The 25714-nt window shown below is 45.3% G+C and overlaps 1 protein-coding gene across 4 annotated transcripts in view; it reads left to right on the forward strand.

The window, feature by feature from the left end:
- GRIN2B (glutamate ionotropic receptor NMDA type subunit 2B) overlaps positions 1–25714 on the forward strand; it is a 211213-nt gene that overhangs the window by 73394 nt on the left and 112105 nt on the right. For all 4 annotated transcript variants that reach the window (XM_075428941.1, XM_075428942.1, XM_075428943.1 and 1 more), the window contains one exon: positions 16856–17454. In XM_075428941.1, coding sequence (XP_075285056.1) covers positions 16856–17454 — 599 coding nt within the window. The remainder of the gene's footprint in view (positions 1–16855; positions 17455–25714) is intronic.

The following is a 25714-nucleotide window of genomic DNA, read 5'->3' on the forward strand; positions in this document are numbered from 1 at the left end:
TACACTTCTGCAAGTTTTTGCACATTTCCATAAATGAGTATGCAGGTAAAATTCCCATACAGGAGCGCTGACAGCAAATAAACACAGACAAGCCAGGTTTAAGCAATTTTGCATAAAAAATGTGAATGAATATTTTTAAAGGGCCTAAATTACTAGGACAAAAGTCTGATTTTACAGTAACCTGGTCCTCGGTAAATAGCATCTTGAATGGCAATAATGGTGTTTTGAATCAGAACCTAATAATTTACCTCTTTGCCTCTTTCTGCCGCTCAGTACAATGATTTTCTGTAGTAATACAGTCCCCAGCTTGGATATATATTGTATGAAGGCTGTTTTCTTTTTTTTATCTGGCTGTATTTGTGACACTTGCTGTAAATGCGCTCATGCCCTGCAATGTGTAGTGCTTATCTGAATGGGAGACCCGATTGTCTTGCTTCCATTAGTTATTAATTTCTAACCCATCTCCCTCGGTCCCACCTCCCACATCAGAAAGGAGATGTACTGTGGCTAACCTGAAACTTTCCAAACCATAGAATTTTAAATGTTTCCAAAAGTCTGGCTCTGGTTTATGGTGTAGGAGTGGAATCATGTTCATAAGGACATTTGGGCATGCTTGGGAGTAGTGTGATCAAAGCAGAGTGGAATAGGGAACAAGCAGGAAGAACTGGACAGTCTTGAAGACTATTGTATAGAAACAGGGTGAAATGCACCGATGTGAAGTCCAGGCACATGCAGATAGACAGGTGTACAGCATCTGGTTTGGAGCCACGTGGTGGAACCCACACTAGATCTACAGGGCTTGAGCAGTGGAAATTATTTGGAGAGTGCAGCACTGACATATTTCTCTTTCTTCTAGCTGGTCTGGGTGACTTTGCACAGTCTGCTGGCCTGTATGGAAAGATTCTTTGTTACTCCTACTAATTGATCCTAAAAACAATGGCGTAATCAGTTGGAAGTAAATGAAAAAGAGAAAAAGTGGGAGTATTATTTACTGATGTGATGACTGAGCCTTCAATATGAGATATCAGCATAAAAGGCAATTATGTTCCTAGGTGCCAGGCAGGATATTCCCTGCCAAGCCAGGAAGTATCAGTATTGTTGTAAAAGGCTCTACTGTAATTTCCACTCTGTACAATTCTGCGTATAATTCCAGTTATCCCAATTAAAACAAAAAGGAGTCAGAAGAGTATCTGGTTGGTAGAGAGAAGGGAGAACACGTTTTACAAGAGGAGACTAAGACAGTGTAGCTTATCTAACCTGGCAAAATGCAGACTGAGAGAATATAAAAGGCTGCCCTCCATTATAACAAGATTTAGGGGAAGGTATCCTGGCAGTAGGACAGCTTTTCAAGGTAAAGTGCAACTAGGAATGAACTGGCCAGAAACAAGCTTCAGCACAAAGTCATCGGTACAGCAAAGTTCTGCCGCAACTTCCAAAAGGCACAGGGAAAGTGAGGAACCTAACCCTTCTTCAGTGAGATCATGATAGGTTCTTGAAAAGACTGATGTGGAGACGGTGTCTGGGAGACTGGATCTGGGACATCCCTTCCAGACTGCTGTTCCTTAATTACATCAAACCCCATGTAGGCACTCTGTTCTTCAGAATTAAAAGGACCTTAATTCAGTTTAGTTCAATTTTCTTCTAAGGGTTGCTTTAATTTGGAAGAACTATGTCCATTCAAGGCTAATGTGATTTAATGAATTCATGTTAAACTCACAACTTTAGTTAATTTGGATTAATTCTCCCAATCATTCCTCAGCAGACAACCCTTAAGACATGTAGTAGAAATGGCCAAGTAATCATGAGCACTTCGGTACTGCCTGCGACTCAACTCTAAGCCAGCCAGTAGCTTTTCTGACTGCAGGAGGCCTGAAGAAACATCTGCCCATGTCTAACATGCTTCTCCCTTCTCCCTGGAGAGGTGCTGAGAAGGGTGTGAGCTCCCAGACCCAGTGTCTTGGCTGTCCTCTTGTGTTCCACCTCCCTGCTGCAGGGGCTGAGTGGAGTGGTGGAACAGCCCAGGCTTATCTTTGTTTGGAAGGAGTATGAATAAGACCTCATGGAAAGGTGGGCTGCGTGGGACAACCTGTCCTGAAAGGTGGAGTTGGCTTTGGTTGCAAGTGGTGTTTGGCAGTAGATCCAGGGGAGTGCTGGCTGCTTGGCTGTGTGCTAAGGAGCTACCTGCACGTCGGAAACAATATCTTCATTTAATTCCCTGAACCATACTGTGTTGATTATCATTTCCAGCTTTCAGGAAAGAAAACGCGTTTCTCTGTAATGCTGTTTGAAGGGGTTTACAGCTTGACTGCGCTGGGGGGGTCTTATTTCTATTTCCGCTATTAGTTGACACATCCGTATTTACCTGTTTCTGGATGGCACATCACGAGCGGGAAATCTGCGAGTGCTCACCTGCCAGGTTTTGGGAAGCGCGTGAGGGGTCACTACCAGCAGGCCCCGGCAGTGGCTGGGGATGGGAGTGGCAGGAGGATTTAGCGGAGCTGAGCATGGCTGCGCGGGAAGGGACCGTGCTGCCAATGGCTCTGCACGTTGCCATGGAAACAAAGCTGGATCCTTAATCGGGATGCGTGTGTATGTGGACGTGAACCCACCGTCTGCTGTCCTTTTGGCCTCACCTACTGCTGCCCCAGTCCTGGCAGACCATGCCACTCCGTGCCCAGAGGATGGGAGGGGACCCAGTGTGGAGGGACTCTGTGAGGCTGAGAGGTGCAGGAGAATGGTCCTAGGTGGGCCCAAGAGAAAGGGGTTGAGATGTTCCTTGGGCCCTAGGGAGCACAGAACAAGTCCTGCTGAGGCGGTGGGGGCAAAGAGAGCCTGAGGAGCTGGCAGCAAGGGTAAGCCCTATGGCAGCTGTGGTGGGAAGCACAGTGAGGTGTTGGGCTGCCCAGGTACTGCAGGAAGGGAGTGAGTCTTGGTGAGGTTGTAGCTGCATGGTATGAGATGTAGACCCTTCAGTAGCACCCAGCAGGCTACCTCCAGGAGTGGTACAATCGTGTCATCAAAAATTTAGCTCAGGGACTGTACTGAAACCACTCACTCTTCAGCTTCAGGGATCCAAGCTAATACTTCTGCAAGGTGTGCCTTGTGGGCTTACTAGGTTGTCTAGGTTAGCTCTGGCATCTGTGACGTGGGGCTTTGGCATTACACAATCCAGGCATGGTTTTGAGAGGCCTGGAAATTTGAAGAGGCTGTTGTTGGGAAGTTGAAGCAATCATACAATGTGCTTAAAACAAGCTTATGCAGATATGGGTGAGCAAAGTGATCTTGTCTATCATATTCCCTCTGCGCTGAATACATCAGCTGAGAAGAAAAATTTGCTAAATGAAAATCTTTTCAGTTGTAATACCTAGCTCATTCAATACCTGAGGGGAGCACTTCAAGGAAAACCTAAAAGCTGTAGCAAAAGCTCTTGGCACTTCAAGAAGCAGTAATCTTGCTCCTGAGTCCATAGGGACTGCAAGATGCCATTAAACTCCGAAGGGGTGGTTTGGTGCCAGCTGTGGGAGAGAAGGTGTTGCCCACTTACGGTCCTGAAAAATTCCCTACCAAGACTCACCAGGAATGGGACCAGTTCACGTCTACTATCTACATTCCAACAGGAGGGATTATGACCAGCCTGCTTAAAGTCCTCCTGCCACTCCTGTCTGAAATGCTGTTCATCGTTAGTTTAGACTGTAAGCTGTTGGGCAGCATCACTGTGCAGTGTTGAAATGTTGCCGTCAGTGTGCCCAGAGGACTGAGGGCTTCCTTCATCGAAGTCCAAGACACACAATTGACCTTGGGTGAGGAAGTAAACTGCTCAGTTTAGAGGAGCCCTGAGAAGGGTTGAGTCCAAGGCCAAGAGGGCTTGTATGATTAATCCCTGCTGAAACAGACATGCTGGTGCTTATGGAGTGAAGTGAAAATCTTCTGGGCACCCAACAATTTACTTGCTGCACAGCAATGAGCTAAGGGGATTATCAATGGGCTGTGCAAAGTCCCCCACAGCAGAGAGCTGAAGAGGAACTCATGGCCCTCAGTAAGTTCCCTGTAAAAAGGATCCTCAGCCCTTTCTGTATGGATGGAGTATGTACATTTTACAACACGCAGATATATAAAAACGTTGCATACTTTTCCTTCCTTGGATGTCCTAGAGCTACATTATAAAGAGAGATCCCATGGGAAGGAAGGCCAGAGAAGGACATCTGTAAAGGCCATGTTTTCCCACTGATGAATGGAGAGGTTGTGTGCATAGCCTCCTGCTGAAAGCGCAAGGAGCCTGATCACATTATCAATTCCACCTAGAGAGTGTGGCGTGACTTTGAAGTTAGTGGGATTAGCCTGATGAGTGAAAGGAGAAAGAGATCTACTATCAGCCCTTAGAAATTACTGGGTAACGAGAGCATCTGGACACCAAATGAGCTATAGAGCACTTGGTTGATATCTCCCACGCAGTGTGCTTCATTCACCAAGCATGCCCACTCTGCAAGGCTGCATGCCTTGAAGAGCACTGATGCCAAGATGACGAACATACGTAGTTCTTAAACTCTGTTTCCTCTACTCTTAGCACAGAGAAGAGAAGAACGTCCTCCGAGATAAAGGGTGCACAGTGACTGCTGCAGGCTCCTATGCAGTGCAGATGGATGTGTAGTGTAGGAAAGCACACATCCTGGATCCACTGAGATAATGAAAAGGTCAAGCTTCTTGCACTAGCCACCAGACTTGAAGGAAAGGTTTTTCAGCTCGGTACTTCTCAGGAGGCAGACATTCAGAGGTTTTGCATGAAAAGGAGAAAAGGCAGTTCTTCCTACTAGCAAAAAATGTATCCTGAAGCTAGATGACCAGAGTGATAACTTTGTCTCAGCTTCCAGAATTGCTTAGCATCACCCTGAAATAAATCTTTCTGTGGCTATTCCATTCCCACAAGTATTGTTTCTTCTGACCTGCCTAAAGGAAAGACAGTTTTGGTTTGGTGTTTTTTAACCCTTATCCTCTTGCTTTATATTAATTAGATGACTACTTACATCCAAGAAAGATGAGTCCTGAAGGATTTCACCCACGATTTTAAGGCATGCAAGCTCTCTTTCTCTGGGCTGTGGCCAGGGCTTTGTAGTGAAGCAGCCTGTGTAATCCTTGGCTTCTCTCTGAGAGTACTAACCAGAGACTTAATCAGCCCTGAACGCATGTGTAGTGATGTAGACACTAATCTTCAGTAAGGCTGGACTGCACCATCACCTTATTTCATAGGGATCATTGTCAGATGCTAATCTACTTCAGGTGCTGCCAGCCTGAGCTGGAGTGGAACTGGCATATTGGAGATGAGGCAATTTGCCTGTCTTGAGCCATCTTGCAAGTAGAGGTGCCTGTTTATGTGTATATAAATATATATATATATACACACACCTGCGTGCACTGAAGAACCTGGAGGCAGCTGTGTACAGGGAGACAAGAAATAATGAGACAGAGTGATACAAAGTGGAAGGGAAACACAAAGCATCACAGCCAATGGCTCTTCCCTTGCAGGAGGTGCAGTGCTGGGCATGGCTTTTTCTTTCCCCTCTCGTATTCTTATTTGTTCATCTTTTGTCATGGGCCCTGGCCAGGCAATGTTTGGACTGAATAGCTCGTTTCTCCCCAGTTTGCTGTAGCTCCTGCTGGTGCTTCCATCTACTTCCCACTCCCCCGTCGTGCTGAAGAGTGTGGTTAAGAAAGAGGACAGACAACGGGAGATACAGGAAAACAAGATGCATTGGCTTTGCCTTTGAGTCAGTCAAAAAGCTATTTCTATACCTTACATGTCTTACCATGGCTTTTATTCTCTCAGATGCTTTTGTTACTCTTATTATTAACGGCCAGCAGAGGCAAATTCTTTTGCTGCTCCATCAATCCTTTGCTGTGCTGATCCTCGACAGAAATCTCAGTGCCTCATGTGCCTGTGTGATCTTGAAAAAGATACGGCAGTTCAGACCCAGCCTCTGGTTTGGTTTTAAAAAAGTACAAAGCCTAATATAGATAGAAAAATTTAAATTCAAGTACAAAAAGAGCATCTTATTTATTCTGCTGCTGCTTTTAAGTTATGTCAAGGACATATTGAATATATAGACAGCACCTTCTATTAATGTGCAGGTAAGTATAGAAAAACCAATTAATTCAATTCCATGTGCTCCAGTACAAAGTAAAGCTGACTAGAAATGGGCTCGTTGTCTTTCATTGCCCAAGCAAAAAGAAGTACAGAACTGAAACTCATAGCACCCTTATTGCAAAGTCAGATGGTCTGATTCCCTCTCCCAAATCCTCTTCATCAAACCCTGAGGACTGTAAACATTCATGTGCTTCGATTGTGGAGATTGATATAATGGTCCTTACAGCACCAATCACTGTAGAAACCATAAATGTGAAGTTTTGTTGGAACTGTGGGGAGACTGCAAGCTCTAGCTCTGCAGGTCTCCTATGGTCCAGTCTTTTACCAAGAACAACTTCGAACTTGTTGGACTTCTGAAATGGCTTTTCTTCAAATAGGAGGTTTGCTACAATGTCTGCCTCAGCCTCATAGCAGCAAGGGGTATGGCAAGTGGCTGTTAATCATCAGGGCAAGGAAAAGGAACTACAGATCTTAGATCCCAATACAAAATAGTAGGAAGCAATAATTCAGCAGGTGTGGATTTGGCAGAACATGCTGCAAATATTTGGAGGGTCATTTGTGCGTGCAGGGAACTTCATATATTTGTGAGTGTTTTTGCCTGTAAAGCTGTAGGAAACCTTCTGCTGAGTTTCTGAGAATTAATAGATGGGAGCTCAAGAAGAACATTTGAGGAAGGAGCTTCTTTCCTTTCTAATATCCGTGTAAATGACTCCATGTGCTTTATTGGTCTCAAAGTCTCCACAGTGGGGAAAAGGAGAATCAATAATCATTTAAAACTTTGTGAATCAATTAGATGAGCAAGATAGGCATGACAGCAGCTTCCCAACAGAGACACTGCTCACTGGTTGATAAGGAAGGAGAGCTGGGTAGAGAGAAGTTAGGTGCTGCCATGCTTCCAGCCATCCTGGAGCACAACAGGTAACTAGCTATGGCCAAAGACAGCTCTGATGGGGATCAGGCCTGCAAGCATGACAAATGAGGCTGCATACTGAAATCCTTCTTGCTTGTTCAAGCCAAGGACTCTTACAACACACTTCAGTGACACAGTTGCTTTCCAAAGCAGGTGCTAAATCCACAGTCCAGGTCTGATGGTTCAGGAATCCACCTCTGGTTCTTCTCCTTAGGCTTAGAGGGTCTCCAGCTACATCTGAAACCAGGAGTGTCGCCAGGGCAGTGCAGCCCAGGATTTGAACTAGTTAGCTCTCCTGACATGGCAGCTCTACTGAACTTGAGCTGGAGTTTCCACACAGTGCTAATGTCCAGGTGCCTTAGGGTCAGCTCCTGGTTCCAGTGCCTCCCGTTTCTTGATGCAGACATACACGTTATGTGCTAATGAGGCAGCTGCTTGCCAGCAGCATGTCCAAACAGAAGTGGACCAGGGTACTGTTTGTTCATTTTATGCCTGGGCTCTTTTATACTATCCCAGCAGCATAAGGAAGGCAGTAGAATCCCTCTTAAAACGCACCACGCAGAGCTGCCTTCTCGTCTGGTGCACGGCGAGGTTTTGACAGCGCTCCTGTCCCAGCCCAAGCTGTAAAACAGAGGTCGGAGTGAGCTGGAGTGAGTCAGGTTTGGGAGAGCCCAGGGCAGCGAGGAGGTGTATTCCTAGCAAACAGCACCTTCTTTACAAAGTGGTAGGCTCTGATGTGGAGGGTGCAGTGAAGGGTAGTGTAAATCCTCATGGTCTCAGAAAGCTGCGAGTATGAAATGGCTGAATGCTTACTCCCAGGCTCCGGAGCAGAAAAGTTGGGCTCACTTCTTTCTGAGTTTTGGGGCAGCCTTGCTGGCGGGAAGCCAGTGACTTGGGCTAACCAAATGAACCTGGCTCTATTTGTGGGGCTGAATCCCCAGGACAAAGCGGTGCATGAACGAGGGGAAACAGTAGCGCATATGCTCTGTGCCGCCTTCTCACACCACAGAAGAAAACCGTGCCAAGGAGCATGGAGGAAGTCAGGAACCAGCCCTGGAGAAGAAGGGCTGGGTGGGCAGGACGAAGGCAAACCTTAACTCCTGCCTGCACCTAGTTAGCCAGCACAAGAGGTCCGGGTGGGTGGCCTGTCAGCCCACCTCCTCTCCCTGACCATCTCTGCAGTCCCAGCAGGCTGCCGGGGGATGAGTCCCTCTTCGGGGTGAGGGCAGCCGTGCCCAGCCCCAGCCTGGGAGTGATGCGGGGTGTCCCCCCCCGCCCCGCTGCCTGCGAGGAGCACCGGCCCGGCCGTGGCGGCTCTGCCAGTGCATGGTTGGCATGGAAACGCCGAAGCTGAAGTAGGACCAAAGCAGTGGGGGTCCGACCTTTTTATTCTCTTTTTTTTTTTTTTTTTTTCTTAGACCGTCAATTATGACCCTTTTAGAGAAGAGGCAGCCATGTATGGGGCAGTGGGAAATCTGGAGTCTGTAATCTAGTCAGACCTCAGCTCTTGGTTTTGCCTCCTTGCTAGACAGCTCTTCCATTTGAAGCGGGATTATTGTTTTCTGGTTTTTTTTTTTTTACTTATTTACCGCTGTGCAGAATGGAAGAGGCTGAAGCCTTAGGGAAAGCAGAGGGCACGTCTACACTGGCTTTGCCTTCAGCCGCTCACTTACACTCTGAGGCAAGCAAGCTCTGACCCAAAGGATATGTAAGCTACATCAATGCACTGAAAGTGATCTAAACTGGTTAATAAGGCCAGCCTCTAAGAGAAAATAAAGTTGTGGCACAATATTATCTTAAATTGACTACTTTGCTTCAACTGTGGTCTGGCCAGCTCAGAGCATGGGCACAGCCAGCTTCGCTCTGTCCATAAAGGCTGAGTCGACCTTGGCATCTCCAGGACTGCAGGTGCTGTGTGTTAGGACACAAAGCAACTAATAACCTTGCCCGCAGAAGGTTAATGCTTAAATAAGCAATGCAGAATCTGAGAGAAAGGGGGTGTCGCTACTTCGTGAGACAGAAGGTGAGTGGAGGCCCTTACAGACACACTCTGCCCTGTCCCCAGCTGGGCCGCAGTGAGAGGAGATCTTCAGCTCCTGAGAGGCCCAGAGAGCACTGAATGCAATGCTGAACTGCCAGGACTTATCTGAATAGACTCTGTGAACATTTGGAGGTTCAGCTCATAATAAGGTTTGCTCATAATAAGAGACCAAAGGCATACTTGATGAAATGGAAGAGCAGTTAATTTAGAAATGATAAAAAGAAATAGTATTTCACCCTGCATAGTTGATTTGAGAAATTTATTCAATGACGTCTTGCCAAATACTGTGACTGGACTTTTAAGAGTGCTGAATAGTTTTATGGCTGCTATTGATTAATATGGCTGTACCAATGACATCCCATTCAGCTTACAGTCAAAATTCAGTTCTTATTCTGGAGGGTAAGACAGCCAGAAAAGAAGGCCCAGGCAAATGCCATGATGTAATTGGATGGATGAGTAATGGGGCAGTCTGACTTTCCTCTAACTGTTTTGGATGACAGTGTCAGGATACTAAGCCAACTTAGTGGGCTTGTCTGAGCTGGGACAGGGGAGCTAGGCCTGGGCCATCCAGATGGCCAGCTGACACAACGTGGCACCTGGTGGGGGGAATCTACCCAGAGTGACCAGTAATTTAATACATCCATGTAAGGTCATCAAACAAGGAAACACACACATATGGAGGTGAAAATGGAAATGCAACAAGCCTTCTGTGAAAACTGTATTTCCTGGCAGCTTGCTAATTGCCATTTCCCCTCTGTGGAAAAGGGCTGGCATCCATATGTGATGCTTTGAGAAGCTGGTATAGCATACCACCATATACTACCCTGCTTTGACCAGTAATTGCGTATAAAATTCATAAATGGTGCACCCTTTCCCTAGCCAAACAGCTTTTGGGGTTTTTCTCTGAATTGTGTAAGTCATACAATGGCCCTGGTATGTTTGACTCTTTCATCTTTTTTTATTAACTGCATGTGGTATGGAGTGAAACAATCCCAAGATCAAGATTACAGAATCTAGGGTATCTTGTGTTTTCTCTGTTTGCAAAATGTTTCAAACAAATGATTTCTGTAGACCTTTAAGTGGAACGTGGAAATCACTTAGCTGTTTTCAGCCCTTGAGTCATTTTTAATCAGAGACCTTTTTATTGCAGCCCTCAGGAACTGCTTGATACTGGAGCACTTATACACTTGCCCCTGGGCTAGGGCTCTGCAGCAGATCTGTTTCTGCTGCTGTGGAGAGATTAATGCCCAAGCCATGACTGGGATCTGTGTATATGATGGTACTTGTGTGTATAGTTAATGTCATTGTACATGTGAATCTTAGTACATTAGTTACCGTGTTCATGGGTGACAAAATTGAGGTACACTAGCAACTCTAGATTCCTTATTGCAATAATTTTCAGTAGCCTCTAGGGATCATGGCTTCCAGAGCAGACCTAGAGAGTCAACAGTCATTCTCCTAATTGCCACAGACCTTCTCTCTTGGCTACTTGTATGCCCTGCCTAGCAGGCACCAGAAGGAGAGCAACACGGTCTCCTGTAAGAGAGGGCGCTTATAGCCCTCCACTAATTTATCACAGTATATCCTGCCTGCCTTTCCATCAGTGGGGACACTGAACTGGGTCTCTCCCTTTCACTCATCCACCAATTTCTGTAATCACTTGTCTGTAATCATCATCTCTGAGCTGTGCATCCTTCTGTCAAATGAGACCAATGTGTTCAGTAGTTATTATGGGAACAAGGGAGGAAACCGATAAATAATACAGTTATGTAAACCATGCTTCTGCATCTAACGAATTTGAACTTCCCACTGACGGCACATTCCCAGGGCAGCTCTGAGGATTTTCACCAACAGCGATCCACTCATCAGTGAATCAGAGCACTGGGAAAGGATTGCAGGAGGTCATCTTCTCCATCTGCTGTGCAAGCCAAAATCAGTAATAACCCAGAGAACTGGTTCCAGTAAGACAGGAAAGTTTTGGAATCCTACTAAATAGTATCAACTAGGTAGAGAGTCATTAAGAAATGACACAGTTCAATGTGCTCTAACCTTACTTTGAGTAGGTTTTGCTGTGAATGTGTGTATTTGTGGAAATGTGAGTGTTTATGTGTGTGAAAGTTGCAGAGATGCTGTTCTAGACACCAATCCCACCACAGGGACATTGTGCTAGGGCTGTAGTGTCACCGTGTTCTCTTAGTCCCTACTGCAAGCACTCAAGCAAAACACTCACACAGGATGATGCAGCACGTAATATTAAAACCAGAGTTTTATTGCATTAAGTTGTTGAAAACTACATAAAAAAAATTAAATGTGGGGAGAAAAAACAAACAGGTAGTAGATTCTGACCGCAGGCTAGCCTGAGGCAGTGATGCATTTGTGGTAAGAATAAACAGGAGTAAATGAACACTTAAGCAACAAAGATCCTGATTTCCTGTCAGATCTGTTATAACAAATGGGACTCAGATATATAGAAAAATTGATTATAAGACTTTGAACTGTTGCAGCATTTTCCATCATGAACAATAAAACTCCCAGTGAATCAGGTATCCCACCAGGACTGTGACAAATAGGTACACAGTAGTGTCCCAATTTTGAAAAAAAGAAATACATAGGTAGGGAAATTAAGGTCTGTGTTTTCCCAGAAATTATTTGGTGCTTGCTCACTCCTTTTTGCCCCCACGAAAGGTGTGATAGGCAGGGCCGATGTCTAAACAAGATGCAGCCCTATGCGATTTGTCTGTAGGTCATAGAGAAATTTTGCAAATCAAGATTGTACTAAAGACACGTGAACAGCTTTTATTCTAAATCAAAAAAATGAGAAGAGGGCTTTGGAAAGTGATAGAGGCCTGAGCCATTAGGACCTTACAGGATCCCCTTTGCAAACTGGAAAGGAAGGGAAGGGCAGATCTCAGTTGTCAAATTATGGCTGGGTGGGAAGCTTAATACAGCAGCAGCAAATGGGGCTAGATATACCGATGTTCCCCAAAAGCCGAATAAAAAGGGGCTATTCCCGGTGCAGCCCAAATTGCATTTCTCCTGCACCTGTGTGGAGATAGCAGCCTAGGACATTTTGCAAAAACATGGTTTATTTCTCCAAATCCAAGAAGCAAACACATGCTTTTGACTTGCTCCCCACTCAAATTCCTTGTGCATAACTTGACACACCTGGCCCTCGTAGGGTCTGGCACTTGGAGTGGAGCTCAAGGAACTTGCCACCAGTAACAGAAGTCTGTTCGTGGCCCAGCCACCAGAGCATGGTGCACAGAACCAGATCACATTCAGATACGCTGCACGGAGGAAACATTCTGATCTCCTCACTCCGCAAGTCAGGAGTTATATTATGGCTCAGTGGAAAGCTCGCTAGCTCCTCAAGATGACTGGCCCACTGCAAACTTTTTTTGGGATCTTGCATTCTCCTGCTTTAGGGATGTTCTTGAGTCTGCTCCATGACTAGAAGCATTTTTTTTCTGGACAGTAAAATGTTGTTTGTAAGGCAGTAATTGCTTTTGCTTGCCTGGGAATTCCAGAGAGGCTGTTACGAAGAAACTTGTGAGAAAAGCACCCTGGGGACCTCTCCTGCCACATCTGAGCTAAATGGTTTGTTAAATGGCAGTGATTGGTTTCAACTGGTGCAGCTGCAGGAGGGCTCCTTGGGGAGTCACCTGCAGCCTTGCCAAGGCCGTGCATCCTGGGTGGGGTCAGACCTGGTCTTCGTGGAACGTGTGCATGGGCCTGCCCTTGAGGCACAGAAGGCACTGGGCAACTTAGAATTGGTGGCAATAACACTTGGTCATTCTCTAAGCCTAGTGCTACCTCCACAAACCCTTTTCCAACCACCTAGGAACTCACCAGCTACCAGTCTCCAACAGGAGGCTTCACCGTAAGTGCTTTTGCACCTTCACCATGTGCAATCCAGCCTCCTTATCTGAGGGGTTAAACGTGCAGGAGGGGGAGGCAATACTTGTCCCAGCAGCGGTAAACTCGGAGCAGATTTTCTGTGGGAAGCCATCTGTCAGCTGGGGAGTGGTGCTGTGTCAATTGATCGGCTCCACCTCCAGCTCAGCTCTGCAAACTACAGATCCCTGACCTTGCAGGGTGATGGTGGGGGAGTATTAGGATCTCTGGAGGCATTGAGATCTTGTAATGGAGCCCCTACTCTTTCAAACTGGGCGAGGGACACCCTGCAGCATCTTGCTGTCTCTTGCAGCTGTTGGCTATGGTAAGCCTGAGCTTGCAGGTGAAAGGACTGTAGGAGAAAGACAAGTGTTTTCCTGTAGCCAGGGGATTGTATTTCATCTGAATGATGTGCAATATAAGGGACTTCTGCCATGAACTCAACCTATTCCCATCCCAAACTAAAATCTCTCTCCCAGTGACAACATTGAACCATATTTTGTCTGTTCCAAGGTGAGAAAGGGAGGTGGGGAATATGAAATTTCTGCAGAAGAAAAATAGGAGCTTCTGGTGTTCTGTAAAACCCTTTAATGTCTGAAGGGGTAAAATATTCCTTTTTGGTTTTGGACTGTAAGAAATCAATAACTATTCTGTGGGGTATACGTGTGTAAAAATTGTAAAAACCCTTTAGATCTATCTCTTAATTTAAAAACTTCACTGTGACACCACAGTGAGGTCAAATTCCTACTCTGATAGCCCCGTGGTTCTCTATCAGTTCAACTCCTTGACTCTCCATCAAATGTGGTCAAAAATAAGGACGGGAAGGAAATCGTGGCTATTGGACATTTTTCTTAGTTTGCTTTTTGTCCCCCAAAAGGCAGTCTCTGAGTTTCCCTTCCAGCTCTATCAGCAATTCTCCTGATTTATTACAAGAGGGACAATTTCTTCTACACAGTTTTCCGTCCTTCCTCCCTCCCCCCTCTATTTTCTGAGTGCTGAGCTGATTAGGAAATGAAGAACATTTGGCTAGCCCAAGTATTGGGGTGATCAAGTGCCAAGAGACATCTTGGCAAGCCAAAAGCTGGACTGGCTTGCACCTCTTTAATGCTCTGATTTTTGAATAGAAGTTGACCCTTCTTGCTGCTTCTATAATAAAAAATGCAAGCAGCTGCTCAAGAGTGATTATTACACGCACAGTCAAGTGGTATGTGCTGTTTGATTTAAGGAGGGGCACATACATTTCTCAGTGAAGAGGAATTGTTTTGCTGGGTTGCGATAAAGCTCTCCATTTGGTGTATTAATTTTTGATCTTCCGATACACTCTGGTTACTGAGGAGTTCTGAATTTTCTCCCCGAGTCTTTGGGGCTGAATTCCCTTCAACAGTTGGGCTGTGCACTTGTGTGGAATGAACTGTGAGCAGGTGCTTTAGCTGGGGCATCTGACCATGTTTAAAATCACAGGAAGGGCAGTGCATTCTGCACCCCACTATCATACCTCCTAACTCCTGCGTGTGTGTGTGTGTATGCAGCCTCAAAATACTAGTGGTTTTACCATCTCGTTCCCTGTTTGTCACTGAGGAAATCACCTGGTCCTTTAGATCTTAGACTCTCTGGTAGAAACTGTGGACGTTCACAGTCAGTTCAGAGGTTCTTATGCATAAGTGTAGAAAAGCTTTTGTTGGACTTAATATAAAAATAAATACCAGTCATCAGTGTAGCTGTCTTGCCTTTTCATGTTACAGCAAGGCTAAATCTTCACACTGTAGCATTCAGTTCGGTACAAGTGGCTTTCAAAGGCACAGTGCTATGAAGGGTGCTGGAGATGCTTGCTCAGGCTTTCCTCTAACTGTGGCAGATCCCATGACAATAGTGTAGTCTTTCCTCTGGTTTTCCTGATCTGCTCCATAAGCTTCAAAGATAAAAAGTATCTTTTTATTGGAAGAGTAAGTTCTTTTCTTGAAGGGAATTCTGGGAGAAGAGCGAATTCCAGGGATGGAAAATATGAGCTGGTTGCCACAGATTGAGACACTCACTTGCTGCTCCTGGTTTTTTAACTTGTCTCCAATTTGTTTCTGTCTTCTTTTCCTCATTCTTTTTGTGTACATTTATTTTTCCAGTGAGCAGAGAGGAGCCCTAGGAGTACTTTCGCAAGTGGGTGGTGAGCTTTGTGGAGGAAGTGAACAGAGTTTAATCACCAAACCTCACAGGAGAGGCATGGGGATCTGGGAGCAAGGACTCTTTCATATAGATGTGACCCGGAGGGAGTTCAGGAAAGAGAAACAGCTTGAGGCTGGGTGCAAGATCCTCTAGAGCATTTTTTCTGGAGTTGCTGAGCTATGGTATATTTTGCAAGTAAAGAAAATTGCTAGAGGTAATCAAAACCATGGCTAAGGGAGGGAGGGAGGGAGGGATGGATGGATGGATGGATGGATAATTAACTGGCATCCCTACTGAAAAACAGCTTTACCTGCCAGGCCGTGGGAGAATGAATTTGGTAGAGAGCTGTTATAAATATGAATATCTTGAAGTAATGTCTTGAGGCATTTGCAAAATGAGTTTCCCCAGGTCTAAAACTCCTGACTACCTCCTTTTGGGTCTCTGGTTCAGCTCTTCTACCTTACTGAGAGAAGGTGGGGCTGCTATCTGATTCCTAAAAGTCATGATTGGATTTGGAGAACTTTTTTACTGTAATGGGAGTCTCTGGAGAGAGATATCATTTAATTCTGCCTTTTTTGTTTGTTTGTTTGTGATCTAATACTGCTCTACAGAAGTCAGTGGGAATTTGCAGTTGATTTTAGAAGACAGAAGATGAATCTGTAAGAAAGCATATTGGGAAATGCCTTTTCCATTCCTTTCCATCATGGATTGTGTAAAAGCAGGGATTTGGATTTTCCTGGACTAGTCACAAATTGAAAGCCTGGTATCTTGTGAAATCCCAGGATGAAAAAGGCTTACACTATACCACTGGAAAGCTGAGATCTGTACAAAACCCCCTTGGAGTCTTGGAGGTTATAAAATGGTACAAGTTTTGGTCCTTGCAAAGATGAACTTGACATGGTAGAAGGATATGAAAGCAATACCAATAGAAATGTTGAGCTGACATTTCTCTAAAACGTAATATGAACAAACCCCATGATAGTTTAGAATTTTATTTTTCCATTTTACTATGTTTTATGATGTTCTGAGACTGAGCCTTCACAGCTGTAACAGTCTGTGCTACTGCTTGCTTTGAGAGGAGCTTGCAGTGGAGGCTCTCAGAGCTTTATTGGGGGGTTGGACTAGATGACATTTAAAGGTTCCTTCCAACTGAAACTATTCTATGATTTGATGATTCTATGATTCTATTTGTGTCCAGTGGTTTTGCTTTCTCTAGTTGTACTTCAGTCTGGATACTCAAACTAGATTGACTGTACCAAACTAAATAAAAATCAAAGCTGCTATGTATCCTGTTTATACTACATATAAGGTTATGATAATCTCTGGATTATCATAGCTCTTAATTTCTGCAGCCATGGAATATGTTGTACATATTCTTTTCTTCTGCCCTCACTTGTGTGCCACTTGCTTCCTGTCTGTTAGAATCATGCCTAACGTTTGAAATCTTTAAGTAATTTCGGCAACTTGCCTTTAAAAATAAAGTAAGGACATCTGGTCATAAAAAAGCTTTACATCCTTCCCACTTGGTTCACTTAAATTTTAGATTTTCAAAAGTTAAAAGTCCTTAAGCTCTGGCCAAGACATGGAGTGTAAGATTCTGACTGTGTCCCTCCCTCTCCATGCTCAATGGGTTGACTAGGAATGCTGTTTATTTTCTTTGACCTGTTCTTATTTTCTTTTTCTCTCTCTTCCTCTCTTTGACTTCCTATTCCAGGATGAGTCATCCATGTTCTTCCAGTTTGGCCCATCAATAGAACAGCAAGCCTCTGTCATGCTCAACATCATGGAAGAGTATGACTGGTACATCTTCTCCATTGTCACTACTTACTTCCCTGGTTACCAGGACTTTGTGAACAAGATCCGCAGTACCATTGAGCACAGCTTTGTGGGTTGGGAACTGGAGGAAGTTCTCCTGTTGGACATGTCCCTGGACGATGGGGACTCAAAGATCCAGAACCAGCTCAAGAAACTCCAAAGCCCTGTTATCCTCCTATACTGCACAAAGGAAGAGGCCACCTACATTTTCGAGGTGGCCAACTCCGTGGGTCTGACAGGCTATGGTTACACATGGATCGTGCCCAGCCTGGTGGCAGGGGATACAGACACAGTGCCATCCGAGTTCCCCACCGGGCTCATCTCTGTCTCATATGATGAATGGGACTATGGTCTTCCTGCCAGAGTGAGGGATGGAATAGCCATAATCACCACGGCTGCTTCTGATATGCTGTCTGAACACAGCTTCATCCCTGAGCCCAAGAGCAGCTGTTACAACACCCAGGAGAAAAGGATTTACCAGTCCAACATGCTCAACAGGTAAGGGAAGGGACTGGGCCAGCCTTACAAAAGAGGGGTCGGAGAGGTCCTCTGAGACCAGAATAATTCTACTAGGGTGGGTGGTGCTTTGGGACAGTGGGCAGTGTTGGCCAGAACCTGGGCAAGAGGAGGCGTGCTGATGGTGGGACCCACGTTGCTGTGTGTCATAAGTGCCAGTACTGTCACGCCCTTAGAAAGCCTCCAATACAATACAGACGGCAAGCCAGCATGAGGAAAAGGAACAATGAAGGCATAGTGCAAAAATTTGAGTGTGGCCCTCGAGGCACAAAACTTTGCTTTTATGACAGCACTGAACTTCTTGGCGTGGCTTTGCGTGAATGGGTCTGTAACTCTCAGGGGGGTTCTTGCTGCAAGCAGTGGAGATGTTTGTACTGAGATCTAGAAGGCACCAGGTTCTGTTCCAGGCACCAGCAGTACGTAAATGGGTGATGGTTGTGCAGCCCACCTGGAATAGTTTCATGGCATCTGTTGTCTGAGGACCAAGTGTCCTTCCACTGTCCATTAGCCATGAATTACAAGAAAGAAGGAAGTGCAGAGAGATGTGGAGAACAAGAGCTGCAGAAAGAGTTAGAGTCAACATCTCTTCTCAGCACCTGCTTTATACTGGAAGCCTTTAAAGCCCTTGGGTGTCTTAAGGATCTGTTTTACCTCAAAGAGGAAGATTAGTGCTGTCACCCTCCTCCTTGGCACTTTGTTGGCCCTTGTCTGCTGGGTGCTTTGGGTCCCATTCTCTCTTGTGCACATTATGCAGAGAGCCTAGGCACCTCCATTGAAAGAGCAAGTTTTTCTGGATGGAAAAGAACATTTAAAAATAGGGAAAAGCTATTTGAATAAACATCTTCTTTTGATCCAGATTCAGATTTTCTTAAGAAACAATGCTAAGACACTTGTTTAAGGTCATAGAGGAAGCCTTTGGTGGGACAACCTCTACAATAACACTCTGTTACTAGATCTTCCTTTTTGTCCCAGCTGGAGTTTTAATGTGCCGCCAAGCAACCCACATAATTAGACATGGGAAGAGTTGGGAGAGGTGGCATCTGCAATTAGCCAGATGTCCCCTGACCTGCTCAGCTGTCATTCTCCAGTGTTTTACGGATAAAATCCTTGGGCAGGTTGCTCCCTTTGTGGTAGGACAAGGGGAATCCAGACAGTAGCCACCAGAAGAGGTGGCCACACAGAGTTCAGCATCTTTGTTAATTTGTCATGATGAATCATGGAACAGTGTTAATGTGATGGATTGGTTTGCATGCTGTGACTTCTCACTGTCAACTGTACTAGGCAGACAGAGGGACTGCTGGACAAGAAAGCAATGACATCATAGCCACATAGCTACGCTGCTTTGAGGACCCAGCATAATCTCTCTCCGTAGCATTTCTTTGCATTGTATAGAATTTGCCAGCTCAGAGACTCTTGAGTGTCTAGATATGACAGTACTGTTGTGCAGTGTAGATATGCCCTGCAGCCTGGGCACCACACATTAAGGTAGTTCTTGTCACTTTTGAAGATACTAGCTTTCTTGTCACCTTGATGGCCAAAATCATGCTCTTCCTTCTCACTTGTCTGGTTTGGGTCCAGCATTCACAGGAACAACTGCAGATACATGTAGATACAGCCAGCTTAGTTTGGGTACCAATATCAGTCTTGCTGAGAAGCAGAGTCAATTAGTCCACGCCAAGCTCCGTTCTGCCACTGCCTACATTGCTGCAGGCACCTGAGCTCGCTCAGAAATAATTACACTGTGTTGCAATTACTTCTGTGACTGCAGTGAAAATATTCGCTTTGCCTCGCGTGGTGCTGGCCTGTGCTCTGCCAGTCCAGGGGTTCTGCCTTCTCCAAATGTTTCCACCCTCTCTGTACTTCCAGGTGAGATGGTTCAAATGATTGATTTCAGTGAATTGGGTGCTTGGTTCTCTATTTAAGTGAAATTACATTCGGACACCTTTTGATGTATAAAAGATAGTGGTGTCTGAAATAAGCCGTTGCTTTTACAAATCCAAAGGTTCAATAGAAATGTGATAGCTTCAAGCTCAGCCTCACAGCCTGGAGTCTGGGCAGGAGGAAAGGTAGAGTAGAGGGACAAGATATGGAAAGAAGCAGACATGAAGGTATGAGTTCACCTCACGAACCAAAACGCACAGAGATTAATGGCTGTGATCTGTGTTCATACCTTCAAGTCCTGTTGAACTTGCTGGAATTTACTATGTGCTAAGCTTTAAACCTCTCCTGATACACTTTGTCTGTCTGAGGTCTTTACATCTCTCCTGAAATGCTTTGTCTGTCTGCAGTATTACAGATTCTGCAGACCTGGCAGCTTCATACCTTCCCTAACCCCTTCCACCTACTAAGATCCCACAGCACTTGTGCATTGTGCGCACTAGACAGCAGCAATACCTGCATGTTTGGGACATGGTCTGGCTCGCTTGGGACTGGACTGAAGGTTCTGGAAAACTAATTTTAGTCTTGCCCTGGGCCCAACAATACTATATTCAGCCATCTGCAACTTACAGTTCCCCCTCCGCATGCCTACACAGAATAGAAAAACGTATGTACGTGGGCTTGATGTCTGGGGAGACTGCAAAGTGTGTGTGACCTCAGATAATACATCACCATGTAGCTGGTGTTTCAGAAACTCTTGAAGCTAATCCAAAGTGGTCCAATTTGCTTCAAATCCATAGCTGGGAGGCAGTGCGATAAAGGAATTTTCCCATTTTGTTCTTCGGAGAGTGACACATGCAACTAAAAAAATGTGTAATTTGGTTCAGCTGGGGCACATTATACACTAAGACTGTGAATTAGTCATTTCCCAAGATCTGCCTTTGAACTCTGACCATTTCTTACTTTTTTTTTCTCTTTCTGAAAGTGCACTGGTTCTGAATGCAGCTAAAATATAAAAGGTCTTGCTCAACGTGGTCTCGGTGGTAGAGCTGGGCGTATAATGGAGTAAGGAAGAAATGAACTGAATGTTGCTCAGATTTAGAAAGAAAGCTCAGTTTCTGAATGTCTTTCCCCCTTCTTAAGCTGACACTTGTTCGTTTTTGCAAGAGCTTGTGCAAACAAAGTTTTGTTTGAAGTATGGCTACAAGCACAAAAAGAAACAAGACAGACTGTTATCTAAATGCCATTTCTTGCCAATGTAGGTGTTTGGTCTGCATCTTCTTGTACTAATAATGGTCTCATAGCAACTGTTTCTTGTCTGTCTTAAAACTGGTTCTCCTTTGTGTTAGACTGGAACTGCAGAAGTATGATCACAACCATCGAACACTGCAGATTTGTCCTAGAAATGAGCTCACTGGTGAGATAACTCCACTAACTAGTAGGAAAATAATATTTTGTGAAAGATGTGTTCTACAAGAATTGTTGGTTTTCTTTTTGAATGATTCTTGAGGATGTTCTCCTCTAGTGAGAGATTTATCTCAATATATGCTGATAATAGGCTTAGGTGATCATTTGGAGTCCAAACATCCAAATACTGTTTTCCAGTTCAATTACACTCTTTAATTCTTTGTTTTGTTTGTAATAATTGCCTGTTCATTTATTCCTTCATTGTCCCAGAAAAAAATCTGGTTTATAATATTCCAGTCTATGAAGTCTATAGTTACCTGAATGGCCTGCCTTCTCCTTGGAACCCAGCAAACCACTGAGTTCTCTGCTTCTCTTCTACCAGATGAGAAAATTACAAAGGTTGGGAAGGAGTTTCTAACATGGTTTTCTTCTGGAGAGATGCTCAAGCATGGCGTTCTTCCCTCTTGGCTCTCCCAAGGCAAGTTGCTAACCTTCTAGGCATTCTCCAAAGCTCATTTATTCTCTCTTCACCATGGCTGCTGAGGAGTGAGTGGGCAGAGGTGGATGTGTTTATAGGCAGCCTTGTGCTTATTTCGTTATTTTAATTGATGGGACAGATTTCCTTGAGCTCGGGATTGGTGCTTCTCATTACATTTTAGAAATGGGAAGAAATAACTAAATGACAGGAGCATTCTTGGGAGTGGAATTCAGGGATGAGTCATTAGAAAAGAATATGATTTCTGGCATGTATTTGAGGAATAGAAACTCAACCGTTTTGTGTGAATATTCACAGTCGTTGGGCTACATAAGCTGTGTTTTTATTATAGCCTTCAATGAGACCTCGGTTCTTCCTACTGGTTGTGAATGCTGGGCCATAACTACTAGTTTGTTGTTGTAGGATTACTAATGAGTTCTCCACTGATTGGCTTTAATAGTCTCTCATTTAACACCAGGCTGCACACACCAGATTTCATTTTAATAAAAAGTGCAGTGAAGCATTTGCTTTGGAATGAAAATACAAATGTGGAATTATACTGCTTTTGCAAAGAAATACATTAAAAGGGGAACAAAGGTAGGTTCAATTCTGCGCCTCAAATAAGAAAACAGCTGGCAAGCTAGCTTGGTGCATTTTTTGGACATGATACTTCCACTTTGGGGGAAGTACTAACTTTCGTCTGGAGCTTTCCATGCCAACCAGTTAAGAAATGCAGAAGAGCCCTGGATGAATGGTTGGAAACTATTTGCACCAGAACACCCAGGGCAAGCTCTGTTCTCACATGGCCATATTCCCCTAGTGGAAACTAGGAATTGCTGGGACTTAGACAGCTGAACAGTGAGTCAGTGAGCAGAGAAAGTACTTGCAATGGAATTGTACAAATATATTGCTTGCCTGGAAACTCAAGACCTTAGGGTCTGTATGTATCCTTGGAAAGGTACAGTGCCCCTTCACGGTGTTGTGCCACCCTGACACCTGGGAGCAGCACCATGCCCATAGCATCCTGGACTTGCTTTCCCCAGGTCAGTGCCAAGGACAGTGCCCAGGCAGCACCTTCCCTCGTTTCCCAGGCCTCTCCCAACCCACCCTCCTGCCCTCTCCTCTCCTATCACAGCAGCTATCAGCTGCCACATTGGACACAGGGCACATCATACAGCATTTGCCGGTACTGCGATGGAGACAGTCTGTGTTGTCTCCCAGCTGTGTGAGCCACACGCCCTCACACAGCACAGCAAGGAAGTTGAGAGCAGGGATGGCGAAAGGACCATTTGTGTTGCCCTTTCTCCATTTGCAGGACTGTCAAGTCAAGCCCATGCCAAGAGACAGGAACAACGGCCAGCACTGAGGTCTCACTGACTTCGATCGGGCCACATCTACCTGCTTGGCAGCTGGCTGGGAAGCCCTACTCCAGCCCTTACACTCAGCGCTGCTCCAGGGGTGGGAGGTATAGCGCTGGGACTTGCTTCTTAACTCCAGGGAGGAGGGGAGAGAAGGTATAAATGGCTTGTTCCCACAGATGCAGAAATTGCCCTTTTCGGAAACTTGCAGGGTGAGGGAGCATATGTAACTTTGACCTTTCAGAGCCTTTGAGCCGGTGTCTTGTTAGCAGGTTGTTATGTTCCCGCTGGTTGGTGTGTCCGGCTGCCATCAGGCTGGTGCTAACTGGCAGCATGTGGCGTGAGCGCTGCTGAAGGATTAGAGATCCCTGCTGCTGAAATCTGCTTGTTCCTGTCACCGCTCCAGCAGCAGCTGGAGGCCAGGGCTGGCCCGTGCCTCCCGCCTCTGTCTGGGTCTCTGCTTCCCCACATCCCCTGTTGTACATCACCTCTCTCTCTCTGCAGCTTGCATACCGCCAACACTTTCTTTTATTTTTTCCCTCCCCACCTTGCATCTCCTGCTGCATTTCATTTGTCCTGTGTGCATTACTCCCTGTTGTGTTTGCTCAGCGCTGGTGAGAGGCACCTCGTTTGTAACCCTGGGGCTAGCAGTTATTCATGCCACCTGCCCAAGAGGCAAAGCAGGAGGTGGGGGGAGCATTTATCCACATGCCACCACATCTTGGAGGCATGTTGGCTTCCTCTCACTCCTTTTTTTTTCTGTCTCCTGGAGGGGGATGCCGAGGACAGCTTTGTAATGTGCTCTTGACACAAACCTCCCCGAAACAGGCGAGCTGCTAAGGGCGCCTGATGCAGAAGGGCATGGTCTGTGCCTGGCTGTCTGCCTTGCTTTGCTCAGGCGTTAAGCAGTGCTGCTTGGGCAGTGGGAGGCATGGCTGTCTAGCAAGAGAAGATCTAACAACAAAACAACTCAGCATGGTGGTCAGATACTGCAGACCCCTGACTTCTCAAAGGGAGTATATGATGGGGGGACAGCAAAAATGTTTGTTCCTCAGCAGGTGCCACAGGATGCCTTAGTCCTGCAGAGCAGGGCTTTGTCTGAGGGGGAGAAGAGGTGCTTGTTCTGTGAGGACAGCTGGATTTTTCATCCTCTTTACAACTAAAATAGGATGGGAGGGTTCAAATGAAGTGATGGGTTTTTGGCAAGGATTATCTTCTGATTAGAGGACAGACCCTTTCATAAAGGTCTCCAAAATCCACCAGCTGGGAATGAATTTTGGTATGCACCATCAGTTTCCAGATGGGAAAATGTCCATGTTCTGCTTCCAGCCCTCTGAGACATCTCCTGCTCCGCAGCCAAGTCCAATTAGTGCTAATACTGTGGCAACTTCTCTTGCTGGTGACAATATGCTTTAACTTGTGCATTCAGGCTTTCTCCACTTTTCATGAAAAGCAAATCAAAATCCTTCCTCTGTGGTGGAGCTGAAGGAGGAATTGTGAAATCACAAACCTGTTCCTGGCTACGGTTTAGCATCAGCTACAGTGGCATCTTCCCCCGATCACAAAATGCAGTTGGGGTCCTGTGGGTTTGGAAGTGCCCCAGGGAATTTGAAAACTTGCTGTAGCAGATCAGCAGAGGGAAGGTGAGAAATAGCCTCTTTCCTTCAGGGACTGGACTGTTGAGGCTGTGGATATTTTCTGACTTGCGCACCTGCAAATCGATGGTTAGCCATATGCGGTTGCATCACCAGAGCCTGTAAGGAACGTGCATTTTTTTTTTCTTTCTGATAGAAACGTGTGGGTTTTCTTTTTTTTTATTTCTCCCCTCAGACTTAATGTTCTTACTATCTTTCAAGTTTTTAAAAATAGGAACTGCCGCGTTGCTATGGCTCCCTGTGCAACTCTGGAGCAGCTTTCTCTGCTCTTCTCTTCCCTTTGATGCCATTTGGGCTCACGGTGCGGTTTGACGAGACGCCAGCCCAGCTTGCCGCCTTGTGGCTCTCTCCCAGGGGGCGGGGGGCCGCGGCAGCGCTCACCTCACCGTTGACAGAAATTCATGAATAAAAGGGAAAAAAGCATCAGATGGCCTTTCTTGGCAGAGTGTCGAAGCATTAACCCTGGCGTGTCCGGGACAAGATTTGTTTGTTACATTCTGCAGTCTTAGCACCGTTCCTGTGGTTTAACTTTACATGGGATATTCTTTTCCCCTTTCTCTCCTACACCTTGGTGAGATGGAGCTGAGCCCTGTCAAACAGCTGGCCTGTTCTCCTCCAGAGGCATCTGCTATTCAGTAGTCTTTGCCGTATATACTTCGTCTAAGAAATTGTTGCGCATGTTTCAGGCTAAGCTCCCAGTTAAGTGCTTTGCTGAATCGAGGCTTAGAGCACTCCTGAATAGATGCTGCTGCTGAGATTCCTCTCAAAATCGTTGCTTTAAGGGTGTACTTGAGTCTTGCATCCAAATTTTCGGAAAATGTGGATCTGCGTATCTGTGAGACAGCCGAATACTTATCTTGAACGGTCTGAATGAACTGTGGTTTCAGACACCTGTCACTTGTGCAGAATCCTGAACTCTCTCTGCAGCTCACAGACCACTCCAATGGCCTATTTTCAAGCAGCTATAATTTTTAAAGTATGTTTTGTTTCATATTGCAAGTTTTTATTTTCATTCTCAGTCCAAAAATGAACATTTTGGAAAAATCTGAGAAAAAAACATGCTCATCCAATTTTGAGTTACGAGAGTGTGAAATGAATGCATTTGTTCTGCTTTCAAATAATTATCCAGCAGTGGGGTTTCTGTTGGTGTGGACAAATAATTCAAAGCTAGCTTCACTTCGAACTTCAAAAATCGGTTTGCAGTGTTAGGCAATCGATGCCTGCTTTGTTAAGGTTAGAAAATTTGATTTTGAATGAAATATGAACATTTGAAGGTGGTGTATGTTACCTTATTGTCATTTTTTTACTGTATATTTAATGTGCGCTCTATTTCTTGAAGTATTCTAACAAAAGATAATCTAGAAATGTGGTATTTAAAATGCTTAAATGCGAGTGAAATAGTAGCAGGGAAAACAGAAATGGCAGGGTCCTGGGAGCTTGGCCTGTCCACTACCTGCTCTATCATTCTC

Source organism: Opisthocomus hoazin, chromosome 8, assembly GCF_030867145.1.
Source record: "Opisthocomus hoazin isolate bOpiHoa1 chromosome 8, bOpiHoa1.hap1, whole genome shotgun sequence".
Classification (NCBI taxonomy): Eukaryota; Metazoa; Chordata; class Aves; order Opisthocomiformes; family Opisthocomidae; genus Opisthocomus; species Opisthocomus hoazin.